This window comes from Triticum dicoccoides, chromosome 6B, assembly GCF_002162155.2.
Source record: "Triticum dicoccoides isolate Atlit2015 ecotype Zavitan chromosome 6B, WEW_v2.0, whole genome shotgun sequence".
Lineage (NCBI taxonomy): Eukaryota > Viridiplantae > Streptophyta > Magnoliopsida > Poales > Poaceae > Triticum > Triticum dicoccoides.
Window position 1 is genome coordinate 368,813,648 of NC_041391.1, and position 13,030 is coordinate 368,826,677.

The 13,030-nt window shown below is 43.6% G+C and overlaps 1 protein-coding gene across 1 annotated transcript; it reads right to left on the minus strand.

Moving 5' to 3' along the window:
- Positions 1 to 530: 530 nt before the first annotated feature.
- On the minus strand, positions 531 to 6,111 carry LOC119324215. The gene is made up of 14 exons (XM_037597980.1): positions 5,902 to 6,111; positions 5,440 to 5,825; positions 4,962 to 5,175; positions 4,750 to 4,810; positions 3,643 to 3,798; positions 3,443 to 3,545; positions 3,087 to 3,221; positions 2,264 to 2,379; positions 2,075 to 2,185; positions 1,941 to 2,002; positions 1,700 to 1,856; positions 1,530 to 1,603; positions 966 to 1,053; positions 531 to 872 (listed from the first exon to the last, which is right to left on the minus strand). Exons 7-13 carry the CDS (start codon positions 3,124 to 3,126, stop codon positions 1,002 to 1,004), a joined length of 612 nt encoding a protein of 203 aa, XP_037453877.1. The 5' UTR covers positions 3,127 to 3,221; positions 3,443 to 3,545; positions 3,643 to 3,798; positions 4,750 to 4,810; positions 4,962 to 5,175; positions 5,440 to 5,825; positions 5,902 to 6,111; the 3' UTR covers positions 531 to 872; positions 966 to 1,001.
- Positions 6,112 to 13,030: the final 6,919 nt, after the last annotated feature.

Below are 13,030 nucleotides of genomic sequence, written 5' to 3' on the forward strand. Positions count from 1 at the left end.
CTTTTATGCAAATATACAACATTCTGAGGCATGGGGAGCAACCCAATTGGATTTTCGTGGGCATGCAGCAGGATTAGAGCTGGATCTGGAACAGAAGAATATACCTTGAGGATTAGGCCGGTGCTCGGATTTGAAAAGCAACTGAATGCATGAAGACCGAAATAGAAAAAGTTGAGTGATATAAAATTTGATAGAGTCATTATGTAAAATGCATGCATTCCCTTTGTACGAGGGAACCAGGCAAGATCAGGAGGGGTAAAAAGGAAAGTGTGATGTTAGCAGGCCTTTTACAAAAACAAATCAAGTTTCCGTGCGCTAAACATTTAATTTAGTTGTCGATTCTTAACTTTGATTAACTAATGAGTTCCTGTTGATATTTAAAGAAGGCCAAAAAGAACCTCGAACGATCTGCTGGAACAATGAACCAACAGGCAGAGACATCATGCTTATCATGCAAGGTGAACCAGTAAAGGACTTTTAGATTAGCAAGCCTATCAGCAAACACAAGACATAAGAAAGCACACACAGTATAACAAGAATGAAAAGACTTGATTAAGCAGCATGGCCCAACGGCATTTACAGAAGGTAGAAATTGTCATAAGGAGGGAGATAAGGCAGAAAGGGCTGACGGCCATATTTACAATGCATAGTACTTGATTTGTTCGATGACCTAAATAGAGGAATTGTCATGACAATGGCTCGACATAGTTATGCGAGTGTCAAAGCCTTGTCTTACAAAGTTGCACAAAATAAACCTGGTGCACGCCCAAAAGTGTGCAGAGTTGACGATCTTTAGACCCGATGGCCAGACCATTGCTGTGACGCAGCAGAGCTGAGAAGCTCTCTTCAGCAAGCAGAACATAGAAGATACCCTGAGAAAGAAGAGGAACCAGAGTTATCATCATATTGCGACATATCATCTGGCGCACCTGTAGGAAAAAAGGAACTCAAGAAGCGCCGGTTACACCGTATGTACATATCTAGCCTAGTCCATGGAAGAACTACTGGTTCGCTTTCTTTGGAGCGCCAGCTGGCTTGACAGCAGTGTTTGTCCTGAATGTCGTTCATTAGTAAAAAGAAGAATTATAGAGTGTAATAAAAAAACAAGGACATAAGCATTAGGCACATCATATAGAATACAACATAAACAAGCAGAAGACCAGCTGAATCTTATCGCAGAGCAAGTTCAGTCATATGGCTAATTAGTCTGCATGTATGAAGCAAATTATTTTGCATGCAGTAGCAAGGATTGTCTGTACATGGAACAAGAAAGAAATAAGAACACATATTACATCTTAAAGGTAGAAGGATGTTTTATTGAGCCTCTGATAAGTTTGAAAACAGCAGTGATAGAAAAGAAAGTCTGGTCAAATGGGGCATTGCATGCATCAGTGAAGAAGAAAACATTACTGAGATCTATAGAGAAGGATGCTTTTGATTTTAAACAAGGCATGGTAAAGAAAAAACAACAGGCATGACACCACATCGCATGCTGAGGCAGCTGAATGTAACTGGCCATGAGTCTTTACCTCTTGACTTTAGTGTGGTCAGGAAGGTTGTTCTTTGGATCTTCGGTAGCTATAAGCTCAGTTTCTTGACCGACCTGTTTAATTTTGGTGCCATCAAATATTACTGCATATGAAGCATGGTTTGTGCAGAAGAGAAAAAAGGTATTCAGGTATAAAACAAAGGCACGAACATTTGGCACAGATGTAGCTTCAACAACATTTCCAGCAGGAGCACCTTGTTCAGCCTGGCTAGCCACCTTGGCAGCAGAGGCAGAGAGTTCAGTGTCCTCGGGCTTTGAGGGCTCAGTAAAAAGTTTGCGGCGAGCACTTTTTGGGCATGCTGATTTGCTGTTTTAAAAGGGACAAAAATCAGTTCTAAGCAAAGAAAAAGAATTTTCAGAATGCACGACAGGACAATGGCAAGGTTGATACCTGGGTGTTTTAGGCATAATAGCCTGCCCTTTTCCTTTGAATGCAGATATAGGAGTGTTCATCTGCCAAACAAACAGTTCAGAAATTAAACGACTGAAAGGGAATTTCAAAGCGGGAATCAGCAGAAGATATACCTCATCAAGAGGCAGCACGACAAGTGTAGCTGATCCCGTAGGGAAAGAGGCAAGAATGGGCACCGCCGTGCCTGAGCTGTTAGCAGGAATCTGGCCATACATGTGGGTGCCCTACACATTTACATTGCAAATTAGGGCCAGGTGCAATCATCAGTACCATGAGCACATGTGTTAGAATGTAAAACAAACCTCTTGGTCAAGCACCACAATGCCAGTATGCACAAGCTGACCATCGTCAGTCCCTCCTCGGTACTGCCACACGCGAGACACGAGAACCTTTGTATTCCAGTACAGCTCTTTTATTGCTTGTTCCCAGTTAGCAATAAAAGATCTTATTTCAAATATTATAGGTAGAATGGAAACATCACAGAGCAAATGCAAATATGAGATGGTTAACTAAATTTGATGTTTCACTATTCTCGTTGGACAAAATGGCAATCTATAGAAACAAGGCATGATCATCCAAAACACTTAAATGTTGAAGAACATGAACTGAGATACATCATACATGCAACACCTCGATGTAATTGTGGTCTTAGATTTCACGCAACTAAAAGTGTTGGTTTTATTATCTTTACCACATATTGGTCAGGGTTAAAAAATTGTAAACAAAATTCAAATCCTTATATATTAACTATTATATTAACTCAAGCTGTGATGGTAGAGGAACATTTGGATATTTACTGCAGGTTTCTCATTCTATCAGAATTCAGAAAGCCTAGTCCAGTTCATGGATCTTCAAGTATAGATCACAACCACTTCAAACCCATAGCAACCTCATAAATATAACACGTACACATATGAGAAAGAAGCACCAACAGGAGGACCAAAGTGTTCAATGTTCACAAGCTAGAAAAAAAATTGAAGTTGTTCTTCTTCGCCAAAATCAGTTACGGAAGACATAAGTTCTTAACATGATCCAACCACAATTTCCACTTATAATGAATTCACTTACACCATTTCATAGGACTGAAAAAGCAAAAATTAGAAGATATAGTAAGTAGATGGTTACCTGAGCACATGTAAAAAACCTTCGCCACCAAGCAGGTCATCTCATAGATCAATCGAGTACGTCATACCCTAACAACTCTTTTTGGAAAATATCCTCATAAACCAGCACTTCATCTTGTAGAGTAGGCAATCCATGCTAGAGAGAATTAGAGAATGGCGAAGGTCATCTATTAGTACAACCTTGAAAGCATAATTCTATACTAAATCAGACATAAGCTTACTACAATATCAGACCTTTTATTCATAAAAAAGTTACATATTAATTGAGAGATCCACCTTAGTGTAATCTGAACTTATTTCCTCACCTCGGGTATGTACACCCACATATAAAAGAACAAAAAATTGGAGCCAACTCACAAGGAAGGCTCGAATCAGCATAAGGGAGCGGGTGGATCCTCTTTCTCCCGCCACCAACGAAAGAAGGTACAAGCATGTGCTGCTTCATCGGGATGTCTTCGACCTACAGGGTACACCATAATAAGAAATTGAGCATGCATCAATGCAAATAGGTGGAGGCAGAGCACCCCGCTGGCAGTGTGAGATTTGTGGGTACTTACCATCTGGCTGTGGGTGACGAGGTAAACATTGAGGTCGGGCAGAAATGATGCAGCACGCCATCGAGGTCAGTGCCGCACACGGTCAGTCATCCTTGTGAACGTTTCTCTTAAGTAGATGAGCATTTCACCTCATAGTATCAGCATCTCTCTTAAGTCCTGAAATGACATTTCACCTCATAATATCAGGTAATTAGAAGATTAAGCAAATGAGCATTTCACCTCATAATATCAACATTTTCTCTTAAGTCCTGAAATGACATTTCACGTGTATTCAAGTAGCTCTTCACGATTCACATGTTCACACAGATATGATGAATTATTGGAGTTGGACATATTTCCCTATGTACAAAGCTTAATAATGTGTGCATCACAATTAGTTTTTCACCTCACAAATATATGACTATATGAGAATACACACCTTGGAAAATATTTCCAAAAATAAGAACTGCTAGCAAAAGGCTATCTGTTTTTGCTTAAGAAATAGTTTCTTTAGATTTTGTGGTATTGCCTAGGTAAACAAACACCGCATAAGCACTTCCCAATTGCAAGGGGTAAGCATAGTCAGAGTGTGAAGCCAAACCAAAAGGATTTAACATGGTAACTATAGTTTCGCCAAAATATCTTCATGAAGAACACGTTTAATTTCAAATATCCACAAGAATCTATCGGAGGCATAGCCATGTATGGTGTGACAGTAAGGAACATCTCCAGCTCAATTAGTTCTTGAAATAAAATTAGGCAGCGGTTCTGAAGAGCATACTGCCAGTAGGGCAGTTCATTCAAAAAATTCAGCCACCTCAGGAGTATAAAGGTAACAGATGGCGACAATCCAAAAGGCCATGTAACACAAGAAAGGAGTCTACTGCACGCATATATATTAATTTGGCAAACAAAGAAAAACCGTGAGATCTATTAAGGAACAAAAAGCCTAAAGTGTTAATTGTATTGATTTTGTTCCTGGCCTTTGTGACATCAATTTTTTTCCTCAAAAAGATTGTCCAGCTCCATTCTTGGAACTATGGCTCAAACCACTATTTTCTGGAAAAAGAATACCAGCTTAGGCTTTGAAAAAATAGTATAACGACACAGCAAAATATTAATATTTACCATCAAAGCGTCGGACTGAATTTGCTATTGGGGGGTCTCCAACTCATAGAAACACATTATCCTGCAGGGAAAAAGACGTCATCGATTGTTTCAGCAAGTACAAAAACAAGCAAAGATGTCGTTGCGCCGCCGCAGCTTGCACGTCGCCTCGTCCGGCCACGAGGGCGTACGTGACAGTGAGAGAGGATGGAGGCGAGGACGCCGGGACAGACCTTGAGAGTGGACGAACAACGGCGCGAGGGCCGGACAGATCCGTCCGTCTCTGCGGTTCATGCTTCTCCAGCTGGGGATGACAGCGAAGGCGCCATGGACCACCGCTGCGGCTCGAGCTCCTCCCAGGTGGCTGCTGCACGCGTGGAGATGGACGCGGGGGAGGAGGCGGACTTGCGCCAATGCAAGAGGAGCAGGGGATAGGAGGAGCCGTTCCTATGGACAGGATTAGCAAATACATGGACATCTGCATCAGCTTTAGCATGCCATTAAATTAAACAAAGGTTCCAAATTCACTTCCAAACCAATGTAGCGTTGCAGATTTACACACAAAATCTAAACCATTTATCCATCACCCAAATTAGGAGCCAGTAACAACAATATAACCAACAAATTAATCACACAAATTAGAAGGGTAAACTAATAAAAGTTAGAGATATGCAGACATGAAAGAAAAAGAAAACAAATGAAAGATCTTACCAGGAGTTTAAGTCCTTGATTTGGCTGTATAGATGCCAATGTAGAGAGGGGCATTGCCTGCTCTACTTCTTGCTCCAACCCACTTCTTGTGACGCCCACGCCTTATCCTCCTAGCGTCATGTTCCCACCTCCACCTTCCATCTCTTCTTCTCATAGCAGGCAGGCGAGCTACTCCTAGAATATCGGGGGATGCAGTGATGCAGCAACACAAGGAGGAAGGATTTCTCCTGCCGCCCTTGCAATTTTAGCCTCCCCACCGGCTGCACCTGGGAGTTGGCCATCGTCATCTTCCGCCAGCTGAGTGGAGGTGGTCGCTGGGCGAGGGCTCGTCCATGGGAGCAAAGAAGAGGCGTCGACAGCGTGGATCCATCTTGATACGTCCCTCTCTGTTCGTCAAGAAGAGAGTACATAAGAAAGAGAAGGAGAGAAATCTGGAAGAAGTGATTGGAGAAGAGAGAATACCATGGAGATGATGCCGCCACACCCACGCCGGCAGGGTCCCCGGGCGTGTCGTTGACGGAGCCGTGTGGATCTGGGCCGGCCGGATCTCTCCGCCGAGCTGAAGGGGGGAATCAGGGAAGAGGAGGGGAGCTGGCGGCAGCAAGATGGGACGAGGAGACGCGGGAGGGGAGGCGGAGGAGACGAGGCAGCCGAGAGGGAGGGGGAGCGGAGGCGGAGGAGACGAGGCGGCCGAGAGGGAGGGGGAGCGGAGGCGGCGGCGACACGGAGAAGGGGAGCGAGACGAGGGAGAGAAGGGAGATATTTTGACGAGAGAGAGAATGCCTGCCCAATCCTGATCGATGCAGTCCACCCCAATCACGCGCTCCCACGTCCCACCCCACGTTGTAGACCCTGCCACCCACGTTCGCCACTGCGGCCCCCCTTTGGATGATCGGCACACACACGCGCGACACCCGCTGCAGCCGCTGAAACGGTGGCCCCACGCACAAGGGTGGCCCAGCTGTCATATGCTCTAGCCCGAGTGGCGAACGTACAGAAAAATGAACGCTCAGATGTTTGACAGCAGGGTAAAAACCAACAAGCAGGTACAACGCGGGGTAGAACGATCGGACCAGATTCAAAACAGAGCTCAATGGCTTCAGATGGGCGGGTAGTATAGCGGGATTTATATGTTCAATGGAGTAGTCTAGCATGTCATTTTCGTGCTCTACTTTTGCTTAAAAATGTTTCCTGACAGATTGTTTACATGTTATTCAATTTGGCCAAGGTTGTTGTACATGATCCGTGCATGCTATGGACTTGTTCTTGACTTGGTTTGTTTCACAAACATGTCTTCTTGATGATGTTATGCTTATCTTGTCATGCAATGACTTGTGGTGAGTGAATCGAGCTTGTTAAGTAGTGTACATGATGTTGCTGTTTTGCTAGGCTGAATCTGTTATTTCGTGATGCGATGTAAACATGTTGCCACTAATCATTCTATGCATAATCTGGAGATGTTCTATAAACATGTTTTGATCTACATGTCATCCTCTATCCATCCATGCCCCTGGTTGCATTTATAGCTTGCTGTACATTGTCCATATCTTGCTCCAAAGTTGCTTCATAATGTTGCTGTCAGCCTGTTAACATTAAGTTTAGTTGTTTCCATGTGTTTTGCTAGTGATCCATGCATCCTATGACCTTGCTCTTGCCATGCTTAGCTTCACAAATATGTCTTCTTACTGTTGGTTGCCTTGCCATGCCATGTATTGCTCTGTAGCGAGTGGTACAAGCTCATTAACATGCCTTCATAATTCTGTTTCTGCCATGTTTGAATCTGTATAATAACTTGCTATGTTTACATGGGTGCCATCATATTTTCTGATCCTTTTTGGCTCATGGTCAGTAAAGGACTTTTGATCTATGTTTTTAGTAGAATCATGCCATGTCTTGTTTTGCTATTATAAGTTCCTGTAACATGTTGTTTGATAGCTCTAAACATTGCATCGTGATGTTATTTTCTGTAAAGTTTGAAATTGTTATAACTTGCAATCTTACCATGTGTGTTTGAGCATGTTCTAGTGATTTCTGGAGATAGCTCAGTGTTCATGTTTTGTTATGCTTTACCTTTACATCATGCCCATGTCTTTTGTTTTCATGTTGGGGTGCTGTAGCATGTTGTTTTGATGCTTGCAATATGCCTAGTTGCTGTTTTGGACAGATTGTTGCTATGACTTGTTTCATGTGTGTGTGTGTTGAACCGTTGCTCCGTTTTGAGTGTGCTCTATATGAAACTTGCTTAGAATTGCATGTAGTTTCATATTATCATGTTGCATCCTTGTTTTGAGGTGTTTGCTTTATGTTTGGGTGCATTTCGCATCAATGCCATGTTTAACTTGTTTTGCTCATATCTGCTAGGCCGTAGCTCCGAACTAAATGAACTTTATATGTAACTTGACTAGAATCTCGTGTAAATCATCTTTGTGCATCTTAACTTGCTGTTTAACAACTTGAATATAAGGTTTATTCAGATCTGGACTAACTTCAAAATTTGCATATGAGGACTTACCGGAATTGTTATATGTTGTTCCCGGCCTCATTTAAACTTGCCTTGATGTGTTGCTCTTGTTTGCATCATCTCTTGCCATGAGTAGCTTCATGTAGCTTTGTCATGCATCATGCTTGCATTGTGCATCATGTCATGTTCATGTGTGGTGTGTTTACCATGTTGTGTGCTTCTTCTCGATAGTTCCCGTTTCGTTGTGTTCGTGACGATTCGTTCGTCTACGCTTGGTTCGGCTTCATCCGTTCGTCTTCTTCATGGACTCGTTCTTCTTCCTTGCGGGATTTTAGGCAAGATGACCGCTACCCTGGATCTCACTACTATTATTGCTATGCTAGTTGCTTCGTTCTATCGCTATGCTGCGCTACCTATCACCTATTTATCAAGCCTCCCATATTGCCATGAACCTCTAACCTTTGACACCTTTCCTATGCAAACCGTTGTTTGGCTATGTTACCGCTTTTGCTCAGCTCCTCTTATAGCGTTGCTAGTTGCAGGTGAAGTTGAAGATTGCTCCGTGGTGAACAGGATTTTGGTTGGGATACCACAATATCTCTTATATTATTAATGCATCTATATACTTGGTAAAGGGTGGAAGACTCGGCCTTTTGCCTAGTGTTTTGTTCCACTCTTGCCGCCCTAGTTTCCGTCATACCGGTGTTATGTTCCCGGATTTTGCGTTCCTTACGCGGTCGGGTGATTTATGGGACCCCCTCGATAGTTCGCTTTGAATAAAACTCCTCCAGCAAGGCCCAACCTTGGTTTTACCATTTGCCTCACCACCACCTATCCCTTTCCCTTGGGTCGGCCAACCCGAGGGTCATCTTTATTTTAGCCCCCCCGGGCCAGTGCTTGTCTAAGTGTTGGTCTGAACCGAGCGATGTCCGGCGCCCCCTGGGCAACCAGGGTCTATGCCAACCCGACGTCTGGCTCATCCGGTGTGCCCTGAGAACGAGATATGTGCAGCTCCTATCGGGATTTGTCGGCACAGCGGGAGGCTTTGCTAGTCTTGTTTTACCATTGTTGAAATGTCTTGTAAACCGGGATTCCGAGTCTGATCGGGTCTTCCTGGGAGAAGGTCTATTCCTTCGTTGATCGCGAGAGCTTGTCATGGGCTAAGTTGGGACACCCCTGCAGGGTATAATCTTTCGAAAGTCGTGCCTGTAGTTATAGGAAGATGGAATTTGTTAATGTCCGGTTGTAGATAACTTGACACCAGATCCGAATTAAAATGCATCAACCGTGTGTGTAGCCGTGATGGTCTCTTTTCGGCGGAGTCCGGGAAGTGAACACGGTTTCTGGGTTATGTTTGACGTAAGTAGGAGTTCAGGATCACTTCTTGATCATTGCTAGCTTCACGACCGTTCCTTTTGCTCTCTTCTTGCTCTCATTTGCGTATGTTAGCCACCATATCATGCTTAGTCACTGTTGCAGCCTCATCACTTTACCCCTTCCTTTCCTTTAAGCTTTGCTAGTCTTGATACCCATGGTAATGGGATTGCTGAGTCCTCGTGGCTCACAGATTACTACAACAACAGTTGCAGGTACAGGTTATGCGATGATCATGACGCGAGAGCGATGCTTGCTTGCATTGAGTTCTTCTTCTGCTTCTTCGATCAGGGGATAGGTTCTAGGTCGGCAGCCTGGGCTAGCAGGGTGGATGTCATTTGAATTTCTGTTTGTGTTTCATCCGTAGTTGGATGATGATCTGATGTATTATGATGTTGTATTCATGTGGCATTGTATGCCTCTTATATGTATCCCCATCTATTATGTAATGTTGATGTAATGATATCCACCTTGCAAAAGCGTTTCAATATGCGGGTCTATCCTTGGTGGGACCTTCGAGTTCCTTTTGGATAGGGTCGCATATTGGGCGTGACAAGTTGGTATCAGAGCCTCGACCGATCCTAGGAGCCCCCTTGATTGATCATGTAGTTTGGCCGATGTTGAGTCTAGAAGAAAACTGATTTCTGAGTCTAGTTATATCGGAGAGTAGGAATTCTTTTTACTCCTCAGCCCCCTTCATTGCTCTGGTAAGGAATCTTGACATAGGTGTTTTGAATTATTTCTCTTCCCCTTCAAATTTTTCTTTAGGATCACGCAGTTGGTTTTCCGATAGTTGTTCCTTAGCTCTTTTCATCCAGTGCATTTCTCATCAAGTCGACTCGAGCCTCTTCATCTTTGCCAAGTTCAATCCTCAGTTGTTTTGTTTTCCCACCCACCCTCCCTTTTTCATCTCAGAACCGGAGTCCGTAATCGAGTATCCATCCTACTCGTGTGAAGCCTTTGCTTTCTTTCAACTGGTGTTTCTCTTCAAGATATTCGTCGATTTCCCCTTCCAAGTTACCTTTGTTTTTCCCGCCCTCCCACCCTTTTCTTCCCGGAGTCTGACTCTCTTTCGACCATCAATTTCATTCTTGTGGAACCTCTTCAGTCTTTCGTAAATTATTTCAACCGGTGAATTCTTGTCTTGTTCGTCATGCTTCATCCTTTTCTTTTTCGGTGGATTCAATTCTAATTTTGGTAGTGATTTCATTCTTTTACTCGGCTCAAGTGTTTTCCCTGCTCGTTCGTCTCTCGCTTTTCCTTCCGGAGTGCTCAAGACGTCTCAGGAGATTCGTCTGTGTTCTAATTAATTCGAGGTTGTCACCTCATTCAAATAATTCAATTGTTCCGGTGCATCATCTATCTATTCAACATCCTTTTCAACGGTGTTTTCTCTTTAGTGGGCCATAACCCACAGGTCTTTTCCCAGGATCTTACCTGACTCTTCTATTTCCCCGGAGTTATCCTCAAATTCTTTTCAAGGTGTGACGTAAGAATGGATTTTATCAGTCACATGCCTTGTCAAGATCGATTTCAAACCATTTTCATTGTTGGCTCAACCTTTTCGGTTTTCATTATTCCGGAGTTGCTCAACTAATTCGGTGGTGTTTCTCGTCGTCATTCTCAGCTTTGAAGATCGAAGAAGAGTTTTCCTCTAAGTCTTGTCTGTTCTCTCGAAGTTTTGTGGTTCTAGCTTTATGTTATCCTCTCGAATCATTTCAGTTTGTCAGATATTCTTTCTTAACCATCCGGAGTTTGTCAGAAGTTGTCTTTCCGTTTCTTTTCACCGGAGGCCATCGTTCCCGAAGAATTCTTCGTCCTCACATTTCAGCTATCGTTGTCTAATTATTTTGGTGCTTCGTTCAAGTGTTCTTTAATCAGCTCATGATCTCTTTGTTCTCGTGCATCTAATCCCCTCAAGAATATTTGTTCTTCTAATTCTTCCCGATGATTCATTCTCTTTCGTCAGTAATTGTAGATTTTTTTATGGTGGTTCCTTAAGATTCTTTTTCCGTGATTATCATATCAATCCATTCCTTCTTTCAATCCTACCGGTGGTTCATGAAGACCTTCTCAAGTTTGCGACATGTCTTTTCTCAATCCTTTTCAAGAAGAATAAGTAGTAGGCGAAATCCATTGCTAGTCATCAATTTATTTTGATGAAGGATAAGCATACAATAAATCTTATTCTTATTTCATCCAAGTGAGTAATCCTTTCCTTCAGAGTTTGTTCTTGATGAATAAATTCTAGTTCCAAGTGTCTTCATCTTTTATTTTCCGGAGTTCAAATTTTCCATGACTATTTCGTCGGAACCTTCATCTAAATCATCGCAAGGCTCATCTTATTCTTTCTTCCTTCATTCTATATCATCATCTTTTTGTTACCGGAGTTCTTCATGGTGGTTCTTCATGATTTAATTCATTCTTCAAGAGTTCATCAAGATTTTGTTGGTGGCGTTCAAGTAGCTTTTCTTCTCGCATCTCGAAGTGCAATTAATTCTCCCTTTTCTTTAGAAGTGGAGTTTTGCATTTCTTCGTTCTTTTAAGTTATCCAATCATTTCTGTTTGCGGCTGTTTATCACCTCGTAATTTCTGAGATGTTTTCCATAAGTCCACAACAAGCTTATTCTTTCGTTGTTTATTTTCTCAACAACTCCAGCCAATCCTTCCTTCTAAATTCTTTTCATTCAATACTCTTTCAATTCTTTACGAAGATTCTGTGTCATGTCTTCATCAAGTATCATTCCATCCCATCTTGAGAAGTTCGTGTTCTATTCTTTCTTGGTTCAACCGGAGTGCTGCCTAAATCCTTTCAGTCTTAGTCGTTTCTTATCTCGTTCTAACCGGAGTGGTTTCATAGTCTATCTGATTCTGTGAGCTTTCGATTCTCATCATTCTCGTCGTTCCTCTCTTTTTCTCGAGTGCTCTCAATTCTTTGCTTCTTCTCTTGAGTTCTTGTTTCACCTCTTCCTTTTTCTCTTCCGTCTCGGTCCTAAGATCTCGGGACGAGATCTCTTGTTAGTGGAGGAGTGTTGTAACGCCCCGGTTTCGATGCGCCAGGTGTCTGACAGTTATTCACCGTCGTTGCCATGTCATTTTGCTTGCGTGTTGCATTTTATCATGTCATCATGTGCATTTCATTTTGCATACGTGTTCGTCTCATGCATCCGAGCATTTTCCCCGTTGTCCGTTTTGCAATCCGGCGCTCCTATGCCCTCCGGCGTTCCCCTTTCGTCTTTCGTTGTGAGCGGGTATTAAACGTTCTCGGAATGGACCGAGCCTTGCCAAGCGGCCTTGGTATAGCACCGGTAGACCGCCTGTCAAGTTTCGTGCCATTTGGAGGTCGTTTGGTACTCCAACGGTTAACCGGGTAACCATAAAGCCCCTTCTCCTTGCAGCCCAACACCCCTTCCAAAGTGGCCCAAAACCCATCTAACTCCCCTTCATGCTCTCGGTCGTTCGATCACGATCGCGTGGCCGAAAACCGCTCCTCATTTGGACTCTCCTAGCTTCCTCTACCTATAAAAACACTTCCCCCTCCTAAATCCCGGATCAATTCTCCCCCTAACCCTAAATCCTCCCTCCGCGCCGCCGGACATGTTCGCCGACGGCCGGACACGTCCAGCCTCCACCTCGCTCCGGCCAATCGCGACCTGCCACGTCACCTCCTCCGCCGCCTCAGCCACTCACGCGCTGCCACCTGTCCGCGCCGCCGCCCTCTCTCTCCTCCCTCCGCCACCGCGCCGCCCGGGGCCC

What these genes read in the sequence shown, in the direction of transcription:
- LOC119324215 (XM_037597980.1), bottom strand. Translation starts at nt 3,126, where the DNA reads ATGACCTGCTTGGTGGCGAAGGTTTTTTACATGTGCTCAG. An exon ending in TTGTGGTGCTTGACCAAGAG is followed by an intron (nt 2,186 to 2,263) that starts GTTTGTTTTACA and finishes GTAAATGTGTAG; the next exon opens with GGCACCCACATGTATGGCCA. An exon ending in ATTATGCCTAAAACACCCAG is followed by an intron (nt 1,857 to 1,940) that starts GTATCAACCTTG and finishes CTTTTAAAACAG; the next exon opens with CAAATCAGCATGCCCAAAAA.